The sequence below is a fragment of the Rosa chinensis genome, chromosome 4 (genome assembly GCF_002994745.2).
Source record: "Rosa chinensis cultivar Old Blush chromosome 4, RchiOBHm-V2, whole genome shotgun sequence".
In the NCBI taxonomy this organism is placed as follows: domain Eukaryota; kingdom Viridiplantae; phylum Streptophyta; class Magnoliopsida; order Rosales; family Rosaceae; genus Rosa; species Rosa chinensis.
The window spans coordinates 64,384,369-64,410,185 of record NC_037091.1 but is presented as its reverse complement, the minus strand read 5'-3'; the positions used below and the strand labels follow the sequence as shown (position 1 = coordinate 64,410,185).

General features: G+C 38.6%; 4 protein-coding genes across 6 annotated transcripts; 1 reads left to right on the top strand and 3 right to left on the bottom strand.

The window, feature by feature from the left end:
• Positions 1–236: 236 nt before the first annotated feature.
• Positions 237–2,363, top strand: LOC112199935 (eukaryotic translation initiation factor 6-2). Its single transcript, XM_024340930.2, has 6 exons — positions 237–414; positions 502–684; positions 775–819; positions 923–1,053; positions 1,698–1,808; positions 1,928–2,363. The coding sequence occupies exons 1-6, from the start codon at positions 405–407 to the stop codon at positions 2,183–2,185; spliced, it is 738 nt and encodes a 245-aa protein (XP_024196698.1). The 5' UTR covers positions 237–404; the 3' UTR covers positions 2,186–2,363.
• Positions 2,364–2,724: 361 nt separating this feature from the next.
• Positions 2,725–10,466, bottom strand: LOC112199933 (protein VAC14 homolog). 3 transcript variants are annotated; one of them, XM_040519339.1, is made up of 21 exons: positions 10,102–10,466; positions 9,894–10,007; positions 9,730–9,795; positions 8,296–8,385; positions 8,085–8,204; positions 7,895–7,926; positions 7,653–7,795; positions 7,463–7,557; positions 6,944–7,030; positions 6,676–6,783; positions 6,447–6,538; positions 6,250–6,331; positions 5,632–5,697; positions 5,431–5,546; positions 5,220–5,340; positions 4,815–4,976; positions 4,575–4,703; positions 4,022–4,090; positions 3,798–3,884; positions 3,585–3,764; positions 2,725–3,316 (listed from the first exon to the last, which is right to left on the bottom strand). In XM_040519339.1, the coding sequence occupies exons 1-21, from the start codon at positions 10,189–10,191 to the stop codon at positions 3,221–3,223; spliced, it is 2,145 nt and encodes a 714-aa protein (XP_040375273.1). In that variant the 5' UTR covers positions 10,192–10,466; the 3' UTR covers positions 2,725–3,220. The 3 variants fall into 3 exon arrangements, with proteins under 3 accessions (XP_040375273.1, XP_024196694.1, XP_024196695.1); XM_024340926.2 differs by having other exon boundaries at positions 3,585–3,884; positions 10,102–10,465; XM_024340927.2 differs by having other exon boundaries at positions 3,585–3,884; positions 7,895–7,923; positions 10,102–10,464.
• Positions 10,467–11,470: 1,004 nt separating this feature from the next.
• On the bottom strand, positions 11,471–19,691 carry LOC112197333 (nuclear pore complex protein NUP155). Its single transcript, XM_024337953.2, has 13 exons — positions 19,324–19,691; positions 18,796–18,965; positions 18,013–18,139; positions 17,576–17,838; positions 15,750–17,397; positions 15,449–15,661; positions 15,030–15,277; positions 14,522–14,936; positions 14,120–14,316; positions 13,226–13,574; positions 12,858–13,076; positions 12,371–12,699; positions 11,471–11,734 (listed from the first exon to the last, which is right to left on the bottom strand). Exons 1-13 carry the CDS (start codon positions 19,480–19,482, stop codon positions 11,617–11,619), a joined length of 4,455 nt encoding a protein of 1,484 aa, XP_024193721.1. The 5' UTR covers positions 19,483–19,691; the 3' UTR covers positions 11,471–11,616.
• A 3,088-nt stretch (positions 19,692–22,779) lies between these two features.
• Positions 22,780–25,813, bottom strand: LOC121052684. Its single transcript, XM_040518112.1, has 2 exons — positions 25,360–25,813; positions 22,780–24,660 (listed from the first exon to the last, which is right to left on the bottom strand). The coding sequence occupies exon 2, from the start codon at positions 24,278–24,280 to the stop codon at positions 22,937–22,939; it is 1,344 nt and encodes a 447-aa protein (XP_040374046.1). The 5' UTR covers positions 24,281–24,660; positions 25,360–25,813; the 3' UTR covers positions 22,780–22,936.
• Positions 25,814–25,817: the final 4 nt, after the last annotated feature.

The window sequence follows — 25,817 nt, the reverse complement described above, 5'->3', positions numbered from 1 at the left end:
AGCAGAAATTGGTTCAGATAATAAACCACCTGGTGTGGTAACTAGTCAGGTTAGTCAAACGGCTTAACATATCATGAAATTTTCATGGCTAGTGTTACTTACATCAGTTAAAGGCTTCTCGTATACTTGGGTTCAAATACTGAGTAGTAGGTGTGTTACTAACTCGCAAACGTAATTGAGGTGGTTGACTTCAGCTGTTTCAATATTCAAAATTTAAAACTAAATCACGACCGTTCCGTCAATCTAACGATTGATACAACCCAGTGAACCCATTCCACAGCACCTTCCTCCATCACGAACCAGGAAGAGTTAGAAACCCGAGCTTGATTGTTTCCTTCTGCAATCCGTCGATCCTTGCGATCCCGACTGCTTCCGATCAATTGCCGTTGACTCTGCGTCTAGCCATGGCTACCAGTAAGTCTTTCTCTCCAAATATTCTGGTTCTATGTGTATGTATATACATGTATTGAATGTTAATGGAAGCCCTAATTGCGTGTGAAGGACTTCAATTCGAGAACTCGTGCGAGGTTGGGGTGTTCTCGAAGCTGACGAATGCTTACTGTTTGGTCTCGATCGGAGGCTCCGAGAGCTTTTACAGCACATTTGAGGCGGAGCTGGCTGACGTCATCCCTGTCGTCAAGACCTCCATTGGAGGCACTCGCATCGTTGGTCGTCTCTGTGCAGGTACTGACCTCAAGTTTCAGTTCAATTTCTTGTGGTCTGATCTTTTTTATTTTCTTTCATTACAGTAGTAATTGACATTTCGATTTTCAGGGAACAAAAATGGGCTGCTTTTGCCTCACACCACCACTGATCAAGGTAATATATACGTTTCTATGCTCCGATTTTGTATGCTAGTCTTTGTGGTTTCTGTGACTTCTTGGGGTTTCTGTTGTTGTTGTTGTTGTTTTTGAAATTGAAGAGCTGCAGCACCTGAGGAACAGCTTGCCTGATCAAGTTGTTGTTCAGCGAGTCGACGAGAGGCTATCTGCACTTGGCAACTGTATTGCGTGCAATGACCATGTTGCTCTTACGCATACTGATCTCGACAGGGTAATTCTTCATCTCCTCTGTTTTTTTAACATGTGCTCCTGATTAGTGTTTACTTTTGCTTGATCCATTAAGCTCTTTGCCACAAGTAAGGCTACTATGTTTCTCTGCAATATTAGGCAATTGGGAGCGCATCATATTCCTTCCACCTTATTGCTTTGTTATTGCAATAGAATTTCTTCTTTTGTGGCAATATGATTTCATGAGGAGAGGCATTAGGCCCTTCTGTAAGGAATCAAAGAGAAATCGAGTAGGCGAAGTAATCATTCCTACATAGCATGACAAACATCACTCTATAACTTGATTTCAGAACCAATTCTGTGTTTGGAGATGCAGGGGTGGTAAACTGACATAAGTTCTCTAAGGTTGTATTTTGGGTTGATTGTTTTCAGTGGGGACTGAGAACAGTGTTTCTTGTGCTTGTTGCAAGAACAGTTAGGTTCTTGTTTGATTTAGTACATCCATAAACACACCAACAGACTATCTTGATAGATAAACAAAAGCTGCTTGTTCATCACTTCATCATAAGGCACTCTATTGTTTATGCCCTTTTCCATTTAGCAGATGGCATTAGTCTTTGAATATTAATAAAGTGTAAGATTGCTTCTGCATTTGTTCATTTGTTTATTTATTATCTGCTCACTCAGGAAACTGAGGAGATGATTGCAGATGTTCTTGGAGTGGAAGTCTTTAGGCAGACAATTGCTGGTAATATTCTTGTGGGCAGTTACTGTGCCATCTCCAACAAAGGTGGCTTGGTAAGAACATGTCTCCATGGCGGCATTTTCTGAGGATATTTAGTGAAATATTTAGTTCTATAACGGATTGATCTCTTGTTTTGGTGCCACTCTACGCATTTGAAAATTACTCGGTGCAGGTTCACCCGCATACATCCGTGGAAGACTTGGATGAACTTTCTACACTTCTTCAGGTTCCTCTTGTAGCTGGTACAGTCAACCGTGGTAGTGAAGTGATAGCTGCTGGCATGACTGTGAATGACTGGACAGCGTTCTGTGGCTCAGACACCACAGCCACAGAAGTCTCGGTTATTGAAAGTGTTTTCAAGTTGAGAGAGGCCCAACCTAGTGCCATTGTGGATGAAATGAGGAAATCATTGATCGACAGCTATGTTTAAGCTAATTCGCTGGTAGTGATCTTATGATTATTCTGTTCATATTGTTGGCTTGTCTATGGTTAAAGATCTTATCCAAAGCAAGTCTCAAATCTTTTTAGTCTTGCTTATAAGAACTCCGATGCTGCCTAGTTGTGTAATTAAGTTTGCTCAATTTGGTCTTGGGAATTTGAATTTTATGTGGGACTGGAATGGGAACTCTTCATATGCTTAAACAGGGAATGGTTAATTGGAGTAGCCCATGGACGTACGGACTAGAATTTGTTATCAAATATAATTATATAAATCACAGTAACTCAAGTAAGCGCAGCCCAGGGGCCAGTCATCGGCTGGAGTTTTCAGGTGACCTCGTCGAGTTACCTTTCATCTTTTCTAGGACATTTTTGAGTTGAAAGAAAAGAAATGAGTGAAACGTAGAATTGTGAAATTCAGAATATTGGACAAAAATCACAATTCCCCTTTTCTAATCTGAGTGAGCACAAACAGTAATTTCACCTGAGATACGGCTAAATATCTCATAGAAGCCAAAAACAAGGGGAAGAAAATAAACATGAACACAAACTGAATCGTGGTCTGGCCTATATATCAGTACTTCTTGATCGTTAGCAGTAAACGAATGAATAGATACAAGTGCACATGAAAGTGTCTAGTGACGATATAACTACACATCCAACTTTTCTTTAATTTCAGAACCGAGGTGTACACAACGAGCAGCTCGACTTACCTTATACGATTGATGTAACGGATATGAATAACTGGATCTAACTGCAATTCTCCCCTTCTAACCCCCCACATGGTTTTCAATAAAAAATAACAGAACCACATGGGCACATCAACTTACAAAAGTCAAAAAGAATAGCTCGCATTAACTGAGCTGATCTTAATTCAAACCCAATTTCCACCATCCGAACCTCCATGAATTTAACAACAAACTACTATGATATACAATTTTACAAACTATACCAGATCCCATCCACAACTCCTACACTTGCTGAGATGAGACATATCTGCCTCCGCCAGGGTCCAGAAGCAGCAACATTATAATTGTAACTGCCCTTGTCCCCTCCTAGATCTAGAAGGAGGCCTATTCATGTCTGATGAAGATCGGATGAGTTCTTCAGGTCTTTGCACACCCTACATATATGATAAGCAGCAATGAAATTCAAACATCAAGAACCTCCATCAAGAAATCAAACATCAAACATCAAGAAATGAAGCTATGACAGGACACACACACACACACACACACATAAGTGATAGTATAATACAAAAAACAATGCAAAAATCTTTGCAGCAGTCTGCAAATACAGCGCCCACATAGATATCTATCAAATGCACAAGCATGAAAACACTACTAAACCAATGCAGTGATGATATTCTCTCTGTATAAAACTCAACAAACCTGTTGCATTGGGGAAGATGTGGAATTAATGCCTGATTGTGCCTGAACTTTTGCATGCTGGCGATGCTGCTGCTGCATTTGCTCAAACTGCTGTAGTTTTGCAGTGAAGTTAATTCCATGATGGGAAGACTTATTGTCCTGGTTTATGTCACCATCCTCAGTGACCTGTGATCCACTTGACATGTGTTGTAGAGTCAGATAGGAATTCCCTGAAGAAGTTCGCCTCGGTTGCTCACCACTAAATGAGTACGAAGGTACAGTTTTTAAACGAGTCCGTAGAATTTTAAAGGCGGCACTTTGCTGCAATCAAGTACCGAATGAAAAACTTTAACTCATAACAAAAAATCAATCATATTGAACCAATCGCAAAAGTAAAAATTTAACGAGCTACAGTGGGAAAGAATTTTCAAGTTCTCAAAGTGCAGCTTAGTATGTACCTGGGGAAGTAACATCAGAAGACCATACAGGGCTTTTAACAGCCACATATGCCTTCCAGGTTCCAGAAGCTGCAAGAACCAGAAGACAGCTCAGGCACCCCAGTAATATTACATTAGGAGAAAGCAATTGCAGACAACATCAAATGACACATGCTGTACATAACTAATAGCCATTGTAAAAGAAAGAAATTGCAGACAACATCAAATGACACATGCTGTACATAACTAATAGCCATTGTAAAAGAAAGATCGTCCATTTTTTTTTTTTTTTTGCCAAATAAGAAAGTTGCTATGCATCAGACCGTAAAACCCTAATAAGACTTTGTTAGAAGCATTTTCAAATTGAGTCCTATTCTGGAGAGGTCCCAGTCTTTCACCTTAAACTCCAGTTCATAAGAACTGGAGAGGTCCGCTACTTGACTATAAACCAACAATATCAGCCACAACACAAATCCAATCAAACACACAAATTCCAAATAGAACTTTAGACTAAAAGCACGCAATAATTGCAAGAAATTCCACTAGGACTTAATAGTAGACTTGAATTCCACACCTGTAATCTAAGATACGCAAAGATTGGAGTTTCCAGTAACCGAATCAATTTATCCAGCTGGACTAAAAATTTGACATTAATATCTTCCTCCACCAGAGACTGAATCACAGTACTTGCATGCTGATATGTCTGTCAAAAGAAACCAGCAGAATACATCAAGGAAAGAGATCAAATGCGTGCAAAAACATAGATTTTTAAATGAAAGTAGTAACCCTGGGCGAGAAAGCATTACAACATTACCTGAGATAACAAGCAGAGGCTTATAATTGCCATGGGTGAGTGACACCATGAAGCATATAAAGAAACAAATAAGTCCTTCCCTGATGGACTCACAAGTGATTGTTTCAAAAGATCTCGTAGGTCAGACAACTCGGAGGATGTAAGTAAAATCAAGTTCAAAGCCTGAACAGAAAAATGGAACACATGAATAAATTAGTAAATCTAACAGAAATGAACTGCTGCATAAAAGTGTAAAAAGAATTATAAAAATTGGTCATGTTCAAAGCCTTTGCCATAGCAAATAGTTTACCAGTCGGCGATAGGATGAAAAAACTCCATAAAAAAAAAAAAACATATGCCGTAACAAATAGTGAAATAGGTCACTGATGCATATTGCTTTTTTCTGTCCAATAAATAACAAGCTACCTGAACCATAATAGATGCAAAATCCAGGTCTGATTCTCCTTCTAGTATAGTAGACAGTTCTCGGTAGACCCTTTCAGCATCTAAAAGCACACAGAGTCGGCGAATTATCAAAGCACCACGCCTTGGGGAAAAAGAAAAAAGGAGCAGAGTCAAATCAAGAAAAGTCACCCACATAACAGCTACGGTTGGAGAGAAAGAGAGAGAGACTCACTTCTCCAGAAGAGAATTATCTACACGGAAATTATGAACAAGAAAGACAACAAGCTGGCGGAAGTGTAGTAGGTCTTTCGCTATGCATGCATGAACCTCTAGAACCAAGAGAACCACCTGGACATTAGACTTGCAATATTAGATACCTGCGGTTCAACATGTTAACAAGCTACATTTTTACATACAAGCCCATAGATAGTACCTTATCAGAAGGATCTGAAAGTGCCTCCAAAAGGGTGTCAAATATGTCATTCAGATAATTCAACACCTGTTTGACATAAGATTAAAATATAATTAGAATTTACCCAAAAAGAAAAATAAGACGAGCAATGGCCCAAGAACTATCAAAAGACCAATTCATCTAGAGGCTTATCATTGACCATATTATATACTGCTTCTGTATCTAAATTTTACGCAGTAATAAAAGTGCATATCTACATATATATATATATATATATATATGTTCTAATCGGTGCCATTCATAGCCTGTCCACTGTTAGTCCCTGTTTAATAAAGCAAAATGAAAGGTGATCTGCTCCATTTGTCACTAGAGTTAGAAGTCAAATAAACATTCATAGAACCAAGTACCTTGAAATAACATGATTTCAAAATGTCAAGCAATTGACCGGTCCTATTTAAAATAATACTATACATATACAAGCATAACCAGGCAAGCCATCTCCAAAATTAAAATGAAAGAGAAAAAGAGGAAGCATACATTCATTCAATACAAACTTCTTTTAGGGAGTCAAAAGTATAGTTCAATTGGTACCTCCCTGAAAAATGATTACATCCAATATGCAAACAAGTTCCAAATTACCTCATAACGATGTCTGTTTAGAAGGTTGGAAATCCAGTGCAATGCTTCAATTCTAGTAGCCTCCCATTCACTAGATAGTTGCCTGATCATAAAACATAACTTATAAATGGCAACTAGCAGATGATATAAAAAGGTAAAGTCTAGGGTAATATTTTAGTAGCATATCACCCTAGCTTGTGTTGGTTATAAAAACTTACATCCTTGCAATAGAGAGGATTGCTCCAACATCAAACCCTTCAGCTGGATCAGCCTTAATGGCACGGAGCTCTTCATTGGTTTCGCGAGCAACCTTAGGTGAGGGGAAAAGAATTCAGTGAAAGAAACCACAATAAGCAGCAAGATCAAATAAACATCCCTGCCCCCAACAAGTAGGAAACAGAAAGGAAAAAAAAAAAAAAAGGAAACGAAGGAGGCTAATTGACCTACCACTCTGATTTTCTCTTCTTTATCGGATATGCAGGGCAGAATTGCTCCCAATATATCAGCATAATAGGGAACAAGCTGGTCCCCACCAAGTTTTACAAACTCATTTATCTGCACACCCAAGAAGCACATAAATAAGACTATTCAAATATAATTACTACGGTACACAGAGCAATGATTTGTCTCCATATAGAGAACATCAACTATAAAATCCATAGGCAAATGATACAACGAGTAGGCCACAAGTACTTCTCCATTTTCTTTTTCTTACCCATGTGATAGCTGTTAACCGAGTAAATTCATCCGGAGAAGCAGCCCTCTGCACCAGTATTTCAGCCATGCGACCATAATCTACAGACTTCAAGAGTAGCACTGCTCGAGTCAGAAAATTACAAATGAACAAAACATATTGTTTTTATATTAAATAATTGAGATAACAAGGCATAAGTGATGCAGCATCAAGCACCTCATAATTTATTCAAAAGTCAAAACATATAAAGTGACACCCTAAAATATATAATTGCACACGTGCTCCTACCTTGCAGAGCTACATACTGGAAATGGAAAACAAATCTCTCTATTACTGTGAGACAAGAATAATTGGTCTCACTGACCGACTGACAGAATTCATATATATTGAGATAAGCGAGAGAAAGAGGAAACAGAGACAAACACACATACACAAGAAAAAATGGGAAAATTAGTGGCACAAATTCTTCCAAAGCAACTAGTGAAACACATACGACAAACATCATTACAGAACTGGGGCAGTAACAGTTAAAAGTCTTACTGGGGAGTTCTTGATCTCTTGGAGAAACTCTGAAAGAGCTGAATCAGCTTGTTGTCTTATCTCATGGCTTGAATCACTTAACATATTAAACAAACCTGATATTTCACAGCGAACTGTGAGTTCATATTCAACTAGGAAGAGGGTAAATATGAAAGAAGCATATTTTTCTTTCACATTATAAAAAACATACCATCAAGAAAATCAGGAAGGAAACCCAGCATATCAATATCTGGAACGCTGTCTAGAACAGTGATCCATCCTACCAAAAACTGGCGGACATAGGGATTTAGAACATTCATGCGCTCCCTCAGTAATGGTATAAATTCTTCAATGCTGAGGAAGGGGAAACAAAAAAAACAAAAAGAGCATATTGTAAATGTCGATTACTGTCTTGAGAATACAAATCTGAACAAGGTTGCGAATACGACGCACCTGAATTGGTCGCTTTCAGTAACAATATCCTGCTTCAGTATATAAAAAAAATTATGTATAGAACATATAAATGCATACGTTGAAGATCAACAAGTGGAGAAGGCTGATCTTCTTCAAAGGTGGACACTTAATTTTCTAATTTTTTTTGGGTGGATAGATGAGAATGGAGGAGTATTAAATGTTTCCATACCTTTACAAGTCGATCTAAAAGATGAGCAGCACTTTGTACATTAGCATCTGAGTCTGCTGAAAGCTTGCACAAGGCATCAAAAATCTGATTAAAGAATATGATAAAATCTCCTCGTACAACCTGCGCACCATTGAAAAAAAAAAAATGATATCAAGTCAAGGTCCGGGACACCATATTAAATCAGTACATCAGCCAGCTAATCATCTCTCACCTTTGCAATGTTGTATAGTGCTTCACAAGCATAATAACGAACTCTGCTATCTTGGTCAGAAAAGGAATTAAGCACAGGAGGCACAATTTGCTGGCAGGTACATGAGAAGCAAATAAATATTCAATACCAATAAAGAATAATTTAGTATTGAGTTACAGATGCATGCTAATAGAACAAACTTGCAATTTTTTAATATGGAAAGGAACCAAAATATGGCATTATGCTTTTGCCTACAAACTAGCTGCTTTCAGGTTTATGTGCATGAATGCAAACTACAAAATGAGCAGCTCAAGACAGATGATGGAAGTCAACTAATCAAGGGATGCGTAAAGAGAATTTTTGAGATCTCTAACTTCATTAAGCGTTAATGTGTAAGAATTTCTAACTTGGTAATATGATATTACTCTAAAATATAATTTAAGATCTACATGAAGCACTATATAACTCTGAACATCTTCAACATAAGCTGACCAGCCAAACTATTTTCCGACACTCACTCCTCACTAGGACTTCAGTTCAGAAAGATATGTCTAGTTATCCACATCAGTTAAATCGCAAGTTACCAATATTTTTAACCGTAGGTCTTTTTAATTCTCAACCGAATAGCTCCTCAGGCCCCAACAATTTATCAGACTGACCAACTTAACAGAAATTCCAGTTTGGAAAGATAAGTCTAGTTATCTTAGTGTACTTACCAATGTAATGACTCAATTCATAACCACATAACTAGTGTTCTCAGTAAACCTTCTATGAACTGAGACTAGATATCATTCTCATTATAAATGGCGGATTACAGGAAGAGTGAAAACTACTTCCCATTATGTATATCATCAACTGCTTGCTGAACCCAAGAACTTAAAAGCAACTTTTTGACTGTTGATGATGGCAACCAGGCAGCCATCTGTGATCTGTCACTCAGTGTAAAACCTTCACATATCTCTAACCCTAAACCTTCTTGCCTACATGCAACTAATTTTGTACAAAAGAACCAAACAACCTGAGTTCTGTAACTGTTACTAGTTCCTGGAGATGCTCAAGAAGCTAACTTCAATTCACCCATGTCAGTATGACACCAGATACTGTGAATTCAGAAAAGAAACTGTAGAACAATAATAACTATGACATGTTGTTAGACCAGTCTTCACCTTGCACCACACACGATTACAGTATTACGGAATAAACAGGCGATGTTGTACTCATCCATAGTGACAGATTACCGCATATTCTCCTCAATCACTAAATTTAATTAGCAAAACAAAACATCTTAGTTACAGCCAACATACTACCTTAGCAATAGTTTTGCACACAAGTAGCGCAACTAATTTGAACCATAATGTTCACATATCAAAGATTCATGCCTATGCTTCGACATCTTAAACACCCATCGTTTTGAGGAAAATTGAAGAAAACAATCAATTTGTACTCGAGGATTACCTCAAGATGCTGAGCAGCTTCGCTGGTCAACCCAACTGTTGCAGCAGCTAAACCTATCAACCCTCCCTACACAAAACCACAACAAAAAGATACACAAACAAATTGAAGCTACAAATAGTACACCAAACTAAACGAAAACCACTGCAAAGCATTCATATCAATACCTTCCGGTGATTCGCCTGCGGTGAATAAGTGAATTCCGTAGTGAGCAAATTGATCACGGCCGTAATCTTATCATGATCCCCAGCCGTCGTGAGCTGCTTCACGATTCCCTCAACCTATACACAAACATAAACACCGCAAATTGAAGCGATTCAACTCAGGATCTAGTCGCGAAACCCTAAAATGCACAGAAGCAAGAAGAAGCAGAACCTCGAGAGCGGCATTCTTGCGCTTCTCATAGAGCTTGTCCGCCAGGTTCCGGAGCACGCCGGCCGGAATCACAGTAAGCGCGTCGGCCATGTGGAGCAATCACACCAACTCCTGCTCCTCAGTCGTCGTAATCGGAATTCTGCCGATTGTTGAGAGAGGAAAACGGATTCCGAGTATCAAATTCGTTTTCGGATCTTCTCCTGCTCCAATCGGAACATGTCTCTTAGGGTTTCTTCGCCGGAAAGTTCAAGGCTACCGGAGGAGGAGAATCAGATCTGCAGAGACTGGGAAATGATATCGGAAACTGAGAAAATGTTTTTACACAAATTGAAATTTTTTTCTCCAGTTTTCATTTTCTCCTTTCTTATTATTAATTAATTAATTAATTAATTTATTATTATTATTTTTGTTACATATTTATTTTTTATTTTTTTTGGGTCTGTGCTTTTTCTCCAGTTTTGACTATTATAGTAGTGAACGACTTCGGGAAGGTGCTAACTGCTAACAGTAACGAAGGTTGGAAGTGCGGTTGTTGGTAGAATGACGGATATACCCTCCTGTTTTTAGTGTCTACATTTGGCAAGTTTAGTATGAATATTAGCTCCAATTATGCTTAATCACCACTTAAACTACCTTTCTTCTTCTACCTTCTTGATCAGTTGATACAATCTTATTCTTGTTAAGCAACAACAATCAATTTTATCTTTCTAAAGCAAGAACTTAATGCGTAGATATTTCGGATCTACGACGATATTCAACTATTTATCTTATCTTTTTAAAGCAAGAACTTAATCCATCTTTGTTTTGGATTGAGGACGATATCCGACCCTTTTTTTATATTTATGATTACAACTAAATTTTGGTAATTTTTTTGGTTAATCTATGAGGAGGATTTGAAAGATTGTCACTTGCAAGATTCTTGAGGAGGCACATATGCTTTACATTTTGATCGTCCTAAGTTAGTCTTGACCTTTAGTCTGTAGTTATATTATCTTAAGAACAAAGAATATGAGATTTTTTTATCACAACTGGTCACCAATCATCTATGAAAGCAGATTTCCAATGAGACGTGATTTGAGAGTTGGTGCTTCACTAATAGGATAAGGTCGGTTTCTGAGCTGACCAAAGAAATGGTCGGTTTGTCACAATTGGAAATATTCTCATTCAGAGATAAGCAAAATCATTTTATTTTTATTTTTTTGGTCTGAATAAGCAAAATCATTTACAAAGCAATAATTTTAATATATAAGGGTTGGCCTGCAGAACCATGCCAAAGGAATCAGTCACACCATGCCGGTAATGTAATGACATGAATAGCCCACAAAACCTGAAAACCTACAGTTACTGATGGAATGGACATACAGGTAGGTTTATCGAAGACAAAACTTTACTGTTAGCTCATGCTTTTCCAAAGAAATCGAGTTACTACAAGTACATGACACATTCAATGTACAAGCAACTACTGCTTCTAACAAGAGAAATATCGTACAACACAATATATGACACAATGAACAATCAATAACGATCAAATGGGAAGGGACTTAAAAGTGACTCTTCAAGTTCTCGGAACCCCTGAAAAACAGGTTCGGTAAGATGCTGTGGAAGAGCCAACCTCCGTACCTCAGTCATATACCTGCAATTCCAAGTACAAAAAGAAAAAAAAAATCTCAGAATATAAACGTATATTGAAACTCATGATCAAAATAATATCAACAGAATAACCAAACTGATTTTTGTGCATTTGTTTTGTTAGGCCGGAGCTGTAAGAAGTAAAAACTGTGAGATCCAATTCAGGAGAAGGTATATATCTCATTTGATAAACAAAGTCCTGGATGTTATTTTAGTGGATACAATTGGATCAATATGTGCACTTGATCAATTCATATGGAACCAAATGAAAGGACAACTACAGAATACATTTTTCATTTAATACTGTATGTGATTATATTTCATCAATGGGAGGAGAAAAAGGCAAGATTTGAAGTTATCTAGGGTCAGAAGCGTCTCTCTTGACTCAAAATAAGTTTTATAACCATACAACAGAATATATCCATGCATTTTGTATCACCATACATATCTTGCTTGTTGTAGGCACTTCTTATTGTGAATTTGGGGTTACAGAGTAAGTTAGAAGTGATGCAACTCCAAACTTTAGTGCAAAACCACAGGCAATGCAGCTATTATACTCTACAGAAATGAATACTAAGTTGACAATGAGCAAACAACAACACATGTTTGTTGCAATAAAAAAACAAATAAATAAATTCACCTGTTGGCTGCACTAGAGATCTTATCTCGAACCCCTTGGTTAACAACTGCTCTCTGCTCCCCTGAAAATGTTCCACCTAATATTAAAGAGGCTCCAGTATTACTTGTACCCATTCTCTGGGCAAACAATGACATTGCCCACTCACGAAGTATCACGAGTACTGATCGGAGAAGGCGTAGCCTGAGGTTGGGCGAGGGTAAAATAGCACCACTCGTTAATAACTGATCATATGTGTTCAGTACAGGCTCAGTTGCACCCTTGCAAGCAGCAAGAAGAGCCCTTGATACATCTTCATCTCCAACAGATTCAACTCCTGATTCCTGTCTTTCCTAAAATTAGATGTGAAAAGAAAAAAAATTGAAAATCAGGTAATACTCATTTTATGGACCAAAAAAAGGGGTGATACTCCATTTAACCAATTAATCTTCTTAGCACAAATTCTTTTTTCTAAAATAAGCTAAATAGTTGGGATGTTTTTCAAATGTACCAGTGCTGCTTTTTCAAGGTGAAGGCAAAGTGTGTCTAAGGGTAAGCCAGCTCCATCTCCAGGATAAATGTCAGCACCAAATCTCTTCAATACTGAACAAGCTTCGGCAACACCACCCCTTGAAAGAGATTGGTCGATTAATCTAGCCCAAGTTTCTCTTACCATGCTACTATCTGGATCACCAGAATAGCTCGCAAAGTATAGCATTTCTAGACATATCTGATTCGACAAAGGAAAAATGAATTCCAGTTAATGAAAACTAGATTCCCTTATAATTGTTATATATGATGCGGTAGAATAAAATTCTTAGAAAGGAGCAATGTTAAATAATATCCAGAGTCTAGAGGCGAGAAAGAGAAAGCAAGTACCTCCCAAAGTTCGAATGGAACAGCATACTCATTGTATAGCTGAGTTATACTCTTCAAGTCTAATGATAGCTCTTTAGCCTTTTCTTGTGCAATATTTACAAAATTGGAATCAGCCGTTAAAGTGCCACTGGGGTCAGTTCCATGGGACTCAGATGCACCAGGCAAATCTTCTGCGCTGGAGACTAAAGCCTCAAGTTCCTGTTTGATCTTTATCTGAAAACGGAGAACAGCAAGCTTTCCTTCCAACAATTCTAAAAGCCCGTTGTCATAAGCACCATGTGCAGAACCTACCAGGCCATCACTACTAGCATTTTTTGCCTGTATGACTGCATTTTTCAAGTAATTGTACCTGTAATTGACAAAAAAAAAAAAACACATCATTGACAGGCTAAGAGAATCAAGAAATTTTGTTTTGGACTATATCCCGTTTAGAATAGTTTGGGTTTATTTTGAGAGATAGACTAGTCCAGACAATCTCTGGTGTAGATGAGAGATTTTAGAAAGCACTGAGACAGACCAACCCGAGAATGTACAAAGTGAGATACTGATTTCAACACATAAGAATTGGTTTTACATGTGATCAATATACTAAATATATAAATAAAGAAATCTAGAGAAGTTGCTGCAGAAGAATCGAATGTGAAATCATGGGTATTCAAAGAAAACTAGGAGGAACAATGTAAAATACTGGGTTCACTTGGACCAAAATCTTGGTGATTGGACCCAACACAAGCGCAAAGCAACTCCAAAACAAGACACCTGACTAACTATTTAGCTATTTGGAGAAACTATATCTTGAAAGATATCAGATATCACCAGGGTACAGTGTCACAGTAAAAAAAAAAAAAACTTCAGCAAATGCCGAGAACAAATAAAAACTGAAGGAGAGAATACCTTTCATCTAGAGTAGGAACATCCCCTGAAGTGAATCGCCTCTCAGCCAGTCGTAACAATACATGAGCTGCAAGCAGATGCTGCCTCTTCAAGATATAGTACTGTGCCAAAAGCTCAGAATATTTGGCTTGATTAGATGATGCTACAGAATGTCCCATTGGAGAGGCCATGGAGGTCACTGCTGAAATAGCTCTAGCCTACAATATGGGAGAAACCCCAGGGAGACACAATAAGGGGAAAACACAGGTGAAATACATTATTTAAGGGAAAATCTTGTTTTTGAAAAATTGAAAGACCTTCTCTCTGCTCAAAACACATCTATGATAAAATTCTGAAACAAAGGAGCATCGGGAAATTAAAATTTATAATAACTGACCAACAATACATAGTATAACATGTTACCTCTTGTATATGTTCACTGGCGGCACTTTGTAAAAAAGGTACCAAATCAGGACCTCCGTTTTCCAACAACTCATTTTCAAGTCCCAAATCAATCATAGCACGGTACAAGTACTCATGAAATAATCTGTCAGGAGATTGGATGCCAAGCTGAACAATCTGGCATATATACTTGTTCCGAGAGACCTGATCAAGGATGGGCTGTGCAGCAGCACGCCTAAGAGGAGAACCAAACTCCCTCTGTGACGGGTCACCTTTCAGGGAACGCAGTGCACTGATGATAATTTCATAACACTGTACACGTTGAGCAACTGCATATTCTCGATCTGCTGTATCAATTTGGTCATTAAAAGCATCACCCGCAGGGTCAAGAGCCTGTGCCTTTTGTAAAGGTAAGTGAACCACAGCTTCATAAAATCTGCAGTTCATGCATGGTAATGATTTAGACGTAATCACCCAACTAAGCAGAGACAACAATCAGAAAGGATTTACTTATCCCCAAGCAACTGACCTTAAATCTTCAAACCGTTTGCAAACAGTTCGTAAATCAGCAGATTCTGGAACTTTACTTAAGAAATCAAAGGCTTTTCTTGCGAGATTCTCCTTCTCCACAGGATCTGGAAGTACAGCAGCTCTCTCAAGACACTCCACAGCTAGAAAAAACTTGTAATCAGACTCCTTATAGTAGCTTGGACAACCATCCCGTAATCTTGAACTAACATCATCTACTGCACCCCTGCCATCAGGACCAGTATAATACTGGAGCAATGAATGACATCAAAATTAAGAACATTTCACAATGCAAGACAGCTATGCGTGATAAGACCCAGCCAAGCTGACAAACGAGTGAGGCAAAGAACTAATGTTTTGATAATTAGTGTAAAATTTTTCAATTAATTTTCCTCAATGTTATATCCAAAATTGCATTACCTCCATTAGAGCAGATATGAGCCTTGTAGCAAGACGGTCTCCTTCCTCAGAGCAAACTAACTGATGGAATGTCATTCGAACTAATGCTTGTCGTAGATCAGCATCAAAGCTCTCAACCAAGCGAGTTACATGGTGCTGTGAAAGAAGCTGGAGCAGAAACAGGGCTTCACTAGATCGAAGTAGCAACTGCCTAATGCATTCCATGGCCCTGACCTACAGAATAATAAAAACTGAAATTATGAAAAGAAATGAAAAAGACAGGTATAAACACCTTTTGCATTACAGAAATAGCCAAAACTACCTCCATGGCTGCCAGTTCAGCAGGACTATATGGTAGTCTCTGCCTTTTACTAGATGAGCCACCAGCATTAGACTCAGTAGTCCGTGAGTAGGCACCAAATAAGTTTCTAACCATGTGGTCACTGGCACCGAATTCTGAACTGGCTCCATAAAGAATAGAGCCAGTCAAGTCTCCTGAACCAACAACACAGCCATAAAGGCCCCTTCTTTGGTTCCTTCTGGACCTTAGAAACTTCTCTAGTGAACGAATCTTGTTTTCAAGCACTTGCATAGCCTCAACAGAGAGCCTGCAGATGACTAACCCATTTTCTGACATAGCGCTTGTAGAACCTAAACTGCCTTTTACAATCACAACAGGAAGTTCCCAGACAGGAAAAAGCAACCTTGCAGAGCATAAACAAAGCCCTTCATGTGCACCTGAAAACACAGGCTCAGCCTCCTGAACAACCTGCCCCATGCTAAATCCCCCCGCAGCTGTTCTAGTGTTAGATAATGCACTGTTTCCCTCAAGTTGTGGCATTCCAACAAGTCTTGGGTCCTCGAAAGCTTCAGCTGCCTTCTGAGAAACAACATTGCTTATAAGATTTTCCGAATGAACTACCCTGGCTGCTAGCATTAAACACATGGCAGCCGCTTCACCAGGTCCAAAACGATTGAAGAATTCTTCCAAGATTGACCTGGGCGAGTTGGACTCAAACAACCTCCTCAGAATGTCTACAGGCCTGTTGAAAACTATTTCCATCATGCCCATAGTACTGAAAACAACAAATCGCCTCCTTGGTAATATATGTTGGATTGAAAGATCGCCTCTGGCCCAAAGCTTTGCAGATACCTTCTCACATGACTCCTCTAGGCTTTCATATCCACCATATTCAATTGCTGAATACAAAGACAGTATGGCAGTTGTAGAATCTGGCAAGGGTAATATATCTGCAACAAAAAGCATTCGCCCTTCAACTGGTAAAGAAGATACAGATTCCCGTAATGCCCGAGAACTCCTTGAACTTGTCCCCAGAGTACTCGACCCAGCTGATTGCGTGCTTGAGTCACGGTTTACAATAAGAAGAGATGACATTGTTGGCGGAGATGAATCAGAAAGGACAAGAGTTCCAGCAGAATAATGTGCTGCCTCAACCTTTAGGGAGAGATCATCATTCTGAGGTCTACCAGCAAGAGACATTGTTCCAAAGGCAAGTCCACCACTAAGCCCTAAAGGAGGAGAAGGCCTGGTTGTCACAACTTTTAAACAACTAGGTTTGTCATGGTCTGTATTAAATCCACCCAAATTCCCACTAGATGGAGAAGTGGTAAGGTACATCCTTCTCCCATCTGATAAAACAGCAACAAGGTGTAGAGACTTCGATTCAAGAGTAGACAATGGTGATATGCAAACTATAGATGACTTTGTCGTTCGATTTGGAGCTCTAGGTCCAGTTGATTGTCTGCCTCCATAATGAACATCCCTCAGATTGATCAAATTTTTTTCTTCTGCCACTTTTTTCAATGGCCCATCAGCATTTTGCCCCAGAATAAAAACCTGAAGTTTCATTTCTTCAGTTCTTGCGTACAATATGTGTCTCTCATTATCAAAAACCATTTCAATGATGGGATCAACAGCTCCAAACTTGAAAACATTCGGTAATACCCATCTGAAAATAAAGAATATGTCTTCATGTTAAATATCATCTCAAAAGAATAATCGAATTCAAAATGTAGGTAAAAATTTGATAGTCACAAGGACAATTATTACACTGAAGGAAGAAAAATAAACATGCTTGCCTATCAATGTAGAAATGAGGCATTAAGATCACAAACAAATGAACTAACCTTGAAATGATACTTCCTAAACCAGCAGTCAGACAAACTTTCCGACATCTTGATTGCCAGCCTGATCCAGTTGTATACTGTAACTCATAGATGTGGCCGTCACGCCCAGCCAGGAAAATACGACCCTTTTCCGTACATGTGATACAAGTCATGGTGATCCCATCAGACGGTACAGTATACTCTGGCAATGGCTGCAGTGAGACCTCCGCATATGGATCTGTGCCATCAGCCCCTCCAGAGCAACATACTCCCACAAGACTTAACTGATAAAAAGTGGAAGACATTACGTAAAAGTAGAAACTTCAAAGAAAAGGAACATATAAATTATATGCTTGAAACAAATAAGAGGAAGACCTTGAAACTAATCTAAATTTGCATGATTCCAAATTCACAAATAGCTAAACGAAAGGAAAAGAATGGGATAATTCACTTAGTACCTGAACAGGTGTTGCCAAAATCAAAAGATACTGAATAGCTTCAACAAAAACACCAGGTTTAGATTTAGCAAGACCAACAGCACAAATAGCTTGATCCTCCCCGCTATATTCAGGACACTGTCCATCCCTGATCAATAAAGAATGGTAGAGAGAGGTAATGGGCAGTGTGGAGATAAAACCCATGAAGCAGTATTCAAAAGCTTTAATCATAGTATATGGACACATGTTTCTGTATGATCAAATGGTTTTCCTACATTTGTGTATGGTACTGTGATGTGACTACATGGCATCTAAAGGATGCAACATATTTTGAACCGTTCCAACATACAATGTCTATCTACTATATTTATTGAAAGGATATCTGTACAGTGTTGGGTAGTATTGATAAGAACGAATCCAAGTTCAGACTACATACATCTAGAGAAAACTTTTCAAGAGTAACTTCATATAGTAAATAGAATATAGTAGACAACAAGGCAACTGTATTAAACAAAACAAAAAGGATAAATATCATGTCTTAAGATGAACTCCATGAAAGATCATTGACCAGAATTTGCGTTCCCTATGAAAACAGTTACTCACGGTAAAAGGAACATCAAGATATGGGAGTTCTCTTATGTGTGAAGGCATACTCTCAATCTATTCTTCCAGATAAATTTTTGCGGCCTTTGAGCCCCTCTCCCACCACTTCAAACCCCCCTTTTCCCAAACCAAATAATGGAAAATGCCTACCTCCTTTTTCGGTAAGCAATATTCTCCTCTCAAGTGTTAAGATATACTCACCACTTGTCGAAACGCCACAGAAACAAGGAATTATCTATTGATGCCCAGGCCCTGCGAATCTCAGGAAATATCCCACATAATGTAGTTCCTTCCCCGCCAGCTGCATTATATCTTTCGATAAGTACTGGAGGCAACTCCCAAGTATCCACCACTTCCGCCAAAGGTGGCCACTGCAAATTGAACATGAAAAGGCAATGTGTTCAGTCCAATAAAAAGCCAACCACAAGCTCGACCGATTGGACAATTTGCACTCCAATTTCCCCAAAAAAAAAAATTATAAAAAAAAACTTCAGTAAATGCATGAGCTTTCATCATAATCCAAGAACCTGTTCATGTCGATACACCAATTGAAACTTATCCTTATAATCAATGATACTACTTACACTGTTAATACAACCACTGGAGCAATATCACATAAAATCAAAGAGAAAACACTCACTCCCAAACTAACACATTCCTCTAATCTCGCACAAACAATCCCAATCCACAAAACCCTAGGTCCAAATTCGCATCAGATAAGTAGACTACCTCTCTGGGATGAGTAGCATAAGGGTGACTAGCGTATCGGGAAGCTTCTAGGGATTCTTCGAGATCGAGCTGGGACGCGACTTCTCTGCCGATTCGGTCACTGACGACCAGGCCCGCATTGGTCACATCGCGCATAACGACGTCGTCCTCCCGCGACATGATGTGGGTTGGAAACCCTAGCAGCTCTGAAATTCAAAGCTTTGAAATGCGGCGTGGGAGGTTCGATTGAAAACCTTGACTGGGTTTCCCTCCCTTTCTTGGAGCCAAAACTTTGAGAGGTCTTTGAATTTATTGGAGAGCGAGAGTGGGGGCGAGTTGGGGCAGATTTGTATTATAGGGTTTTGGGGAGGGTTTGGTTGTGGCGGGCAAATTAGCCTAAGCTTTGAACTAACCGGCGTGCTTCACTTTTACGCTTAATTTTACCCTCTGTTTTTTTTTCTTTTTTCTTTTGAGGATATTTTTTTTTTTTTTACCCTTCGGTTGAAAATTTCAATTCACTACTATCAAATTAGGTATATTTTCCCCTTTCTATTTCATTTCAAAACATAGCCGTCTATGTAGTCGGAACTAAATCATGGAGATTGAAGATGAGTTTGTTGAGTTTACAAGAATTAAAAACGAGGGTAAAATCTTTGCCGTAATTTGTAATACATAGCAAATCAGCTTTTGCAGAGATATTGGTCACATATATGTCAAGTTCATGGTGGAGTCGAGCAGTTTTGTTAGTAACCAGGAGGCTGCTGATATAACAAGACCGACTTTTTCAACTCCAAGGACATGTTTTCCTGGCTGCTGATAATCTACTTCAGATTCCATGTCTGCTAAATAAGATACAGAAACAGAATGAACAAAATGAATATTCAAATATGAAAACATCAAAATTGCATAAAGCAAAACCAATTTACAAGAAAACATTACCATACCTTCAAGGGCCTTTTGTTGCAATACAAAATCAAATACTATATCTACTGAGGGAGCCCTTCTATTGAGAACCACTAAAATGAGAACTAGTTGAGAACTTTTATGTTAGATCATATTTTTCCAAATCAACCGTTAGTTCTTTAGATATTTATGTGTAGATCATTTATGTAATTTTTCAACCAAATTAAAAATCATTAAGACATTCATAATCTTAATTTATCAGATTTAGTTCGTCCATTTTATTTGATCTAGTTCGGTACCCTAAACATCTAACGCTTGATTTTCCGTAATGTAATCGAAAAGTGGGCACCTTAAACATTTAGCCATCACTAACAAATATAACCCCACTGAAAGATCCAGATCGATCATCAATAGTACTCATGAACTGGTTTTTACCAATTGATCTGCCAAGCAAGATGTAGGTATTTATAAGCACAAAATTTGAAGCAAAAACATTATCTTTTAACACAAGTTAAAACCCATGCATAACTAGGATTTTCAATTATTTCCTCACCAAACAAGGGAATGCTAAAATCAAAATCAAAATCTTACTTTGATTCTTTCCAAAATAAAAAAAAAGAACTTTTAATATGGGTCTCATAATTAAATGTATACTAGCAACAAATAAAAAAATAATAACGCAATAAGGAATAACTTATCAAAGAAACAATTCCTAATATTTGTCCGACATCCGCATATTGATTTTCTATTTAAACGCATCAGAAGGAAACCTAGTCGAAAAAACGCATCAGAAGGAGAAGAAACACACGCGTGCTGTAATACGTCGTCAATGGCCATCAACATATTGGGATCACCTGATCAAGTGCCTGACCTTGTTATCGACAAAATTCTTGAGCTTCTTCCCACTAAAGTTGCCATGCAGGTGAGCTTCTTTCCAAACAATGGAAAGGTCATATTGTCTTCAGTCCCCGTACTAAATTTCGACGAGGATGATGCTTATTAGACCGCCACAACCTTAACATGCAGTTGCGATTATCAACGTCAACACAACAGGTTCATCAACTTCTTGCAAGGGTATTTAGAATCTTATGACAGAAAAAAGCTCATAGACAGACTTAGGCTGCACATGAGGATGTACATGCGTGAGATTGTTAGCTGGTTAGAACTTGCTATTGAAGGAGATGTGAAAGAGTTAGATATATATCAGCCGTAAAATGAGTATTGACCCGAAACAATATAGAGAGGATGCACTTAGTGAGCTCCCAATGCAGAGATACAAATACTACTTCTGGTACTACATACCTTGGGTGACCCTAGCTTGTTAATGCAAAATCTTTAACTCGTCTAAATTTCGAGCGTGTGGAAATTCCGGACATTCGAGATGCAGAGGTTGTACGTAACCACCTCCTTCTCCCCGGCCCCCTTTGGAAACCTTGTCCATCACAAATGTGAAGTTCCATGGCCTAAGTTTCTTCCGTTTACTATGGAAGTCCTCTTCCATCGAGTACGTACTTGTCATTAACTGCATGTTCTTTTGATGATCACAGTGAGTGCTACGTACGTGAAAATTAAGTTCGAGTCCAAGTGCTTGGAAGTTAAATATATATTAATTGTCATGGCTTAAGGTTATTTATGTTACGGAAGCTATGAATCTCGAATCTCTTACATTTGTTTCACCGCCACCGCCATATATTCAAAATGTATAAGGGTGATGGTGAAGAATGACTCCAACTTGAAAAAGATCGACAGTTGCGTGAATGAACTTGGGGAATCAAATTTATTACAATGCCATCCTGCACCAAGGGCCACCATCAGTATACACCCGAAATCTTAATGTTTTGAAATATTCTATGGTTCATTGGAAGGCAAAGTTCTGTTTAAGCATGTGGGAAGTCCTTAATTAATTTCGGTTTCGGAACTTTGGGACGAAGAATGGTTCTTCTCAAACTCGGCAAATTTGTCTACACTGATGGCCTTCTTAAAGGATTTCGCTGCTGCAAGAAGGTGTGGTTCTGTACCAAAAAAGGTGTGGTACGTTCTGTACTCGTGATTTCTTTCCAGGGACTTTCAGGAAGACCACCGGCACCCTGGCTACACCGTTGCCTAAAAGTTGCATTTTGAACGTGGCAATGTTGAATCCTCCATCACCGCGTAGTAGAGACTACTTGGACTTGAAGGACTCCATGAATTGGATTGCACATTCTGCACGGATTGTTAGAGATAATCCTCAACAGATCATTGATTACTTGGAAGTATGCAGAAAGCTAGCAAACTGGGCATAGAGAGATGGATCATGGATGAGAACTTATTTCAAGCCTTCATCATTCTTGGTTTCCTTTCTTGCAGTAATGATATACTGAAGTTGATTTATAATTTTTTTTTTCTTGTTGCTTCAGCGAGGGAATTACGGGAGACGAGAGTGGGAGACAATGTAGTAATGTATCAATGATCCCCATATGACGTATGTTAGCTATGCTAGGTGTGCATATTATTATTATTATTATTATTATGTACTATTTCTTGTCAAGAAGGCCGAGCATGGATAAAACTATGAAGTTGAATGATTAGTTCTGCAAATCATACTTGAACAAACCAAGCAGTTGGTCTTCATTTAACACAATATTAGTCATGTAACAATAATAAGTCGAAGCATTTTGTACCATAAAATGAACGGCTTCAACTTAAGGGTTCTTATTTAAAAAATAAAACTGGCTTCAAATCGCCTAATCGCCTATAGAAAACTGTAAATCAGAAGGCATACCAATGCCAAAGAAAGAACTCCAATTGATGGGAAACTTTCATTACGTTTCTCTGCCTTTCTTTTCCTCTTCCTTTTCCTCTTCTCTGTTTTCTTCTTGGCAGCTGCATCTTCCTCGACTCTTTTGGCCTCCATGTTTTGCTCCTCCCGACTACTTTCGGCTTCAAACCAACTTTCGTGAGGTTTTTCTTCAGTTGTAATTGCAGATTCCTCAACTCTTTTGGCCTCTATCTCTGGCTCCTTCTCAGACTCACTTCCACAAGGATTTTCTTCGGTTGTGGTTGCAGCTTCCTCTACTCTCTTGGCCTCTATGTCCTGCTCCTGCTCATTTTCTGATTCTTCAAGAAGAAGAGAAAACATGTTATATCCTTCAATTCTTATGGCTTCGGCTTTCTGCCTCTGTACTTTGTTTTCTGTCTTCTTGGTTGCTTCTGCATTTGAGGCATTCTGATTTGCCTCAGGAAGCTTTTTTCTCCTTACTTCAAGTTTATCTTCAGCAACATCATTACTGTTCTTTGCCTGGTCCTCGGAAACTACTAGGCCTTCCTTCGTGTTCATCAAATCTGCAAATTGATTGGCCTCGGGGACATTGCTGATATTATTTCCCTCCTGGACAGGAACACTAGTAATCACATTAGTAGTGGTAGTAGAGCCAGGAACAACAATTGTTTCAGCATTTAACTCTTCCTGCTCTTCTTCCCTAATAACCTCATTTCCTCTTGCTTCAGATATTTCATCATCATTACTCTTTGCCTCGGAAACTACTGCAAGTTCCTCCTTGATGTTCATTACATCTGCAAATTGATTGGTCTCAGGGACAGTGTTGATGATATTATTGATTTCCTCAACAACAGGAAGAGTAGCAGTCACAATAGCAGTAGCAGGAACAATTTCAGCATCTGCATTATTGTTGCCTTTTCTCACTGACGCCATCTTGAGGACTGGAATTGGCACCCTCTCCGCAAAAGGCACCATCGTGAGGATTTGGGTTGACGCCATCATCGCAATAGGAAAAGGAGTTACAGCCGCTTCAACAAGAGATTTCGGGGCTTGATGAGACTGCAAACTCGGTTGACGGCCTTTAACTTCAGATTTTCTAGAGGCATTAACACTACTACTAGTTGACACCATCTTTGCCCGAGCAAGAAGTTGCCTATTATGATGATCTTTAAGTTGAGCCTCCTCGGCCTTCTTCTTTTTCTGCTCTGCATCCGCCTTCTTCGCCTTTCTGGCCTTGTTCTTCTCCTCCTTCTTTTGCTCTGCTGCTAGGATGTCAGCAGGCTCTGTTTTTGGATCCTGGTCAGTTGTTACAGCCATGAAATCACACAAAGTGTTTTGATGAGCAAAGATCGTAAGTATTGAAATGCTATGAGCTCTGATTACTAGGGATGGAGCGGAAAACAAGGTATAACCACTGGAGCTATTTATAGAGTCGAGAGGGTGACTTGTTTCTATACCAGTACGGATTGAATTTCCTTATCCTCTTAACCTTATCCTTTATTAATAAGGATTGGGTTTGAGGTTTTCCTCTCCAACTATAACTCGAAGTCACTGTGACCTAATTGATTACACTGTTGATGTCGTCGCAACCGTCGACTCTATGCGGAAGCCAAAAAAGCAGCAGCAGTCGCCGGCGCCGCCGTCCAGGGTTCATTAGATTTCATTGCCTCAATATTTGTTAATGAATCTGGGCTTTGCTGTAATTTTCAGCACGGAGATTTAGCAGATAATGATTTCTCGGATTTGATTTCAATTAGATTAATAGTTGTTTGTATATGAATGAATGTCGGTGATGAATCATAAAGTATTAGCCTAGAATTGTTAATGAAATTATGAATGTCCGTGGTGAATCATAAAGTATTAACCGTCTCATTTAGTTCAGACTGATGTTTCTGGTGTCAAGAATGACAGCTCAATATTTTCAAAAATGATGTTCTGTATCCTCTGAGGTATTGAGATGAAGTGAGGCTAGTCTGTGATGGATCGGCGTTTTGCATGAAATTGCTTGCTTGTTCATTTCATTCATTTTCAGTATTGATTTTAGCATTCTATAGCCACCGTGTTTGAAGTGAAATGGCTTGCTTGCATATTTAATTATAATATTGTATACGTATTAGCAAATTTTTATTTACATATAGTTGTGAATGAGCTATATATGATGTTTATAAAGATGTGTACCATGTGGCTGAATGGTTTTGTCATTTGAATGATCCGTCTTTGAGTTCTCTGTCTTGAAAGACTTTAAACTGTGAAACAGGAATTTAAGGGATATGTCTTTGAGATTATGGGAGGCTGTAACAAGCAAGGGTTCATGAACATGATGTCTTTAAGATTATCAAATGCTTTCTTTGAGGCTGATAAATATGCAAAAGCTTCCATGAGATATGAGAAGGTACCATGATTAACATATTGGTTTGTGAAGCTGATGACTTGACCTATGTTCTTAATCTCACTGAACCTTCTTCCAAGCAGGCTGTGAAGTACATTGAGTATGATATGGCTTTTGCTGAAGAGAAAAAACAGGCTAAGGCGTTGAAGGTTGCTTCCAAAATGAAGCTGAAAGAGTACAAACAGGCTGAAAAGCTGTGTACCAAGGTCGGCAATTTTTACTTGAGAAACCTTTGTGAGGTCCTAATTTTTCTTGGTTTTTTTCGTTTACCAACGGGGATGCCTTTGTACCAATTTTTTTATTAAAGTTGGTAATGTGTTAATTCCAGCAACCGTTCAGTTGCTGAAAGTACAGAGAGAAGCTTTTCTCTCTACTCCCAAACCTTTATCTCTACCGAAGCACAAGGAAGTTGTTACAGGTTATTTGGTATTATGAACTGAACCCTTGCTTGTAGGACTACAACTT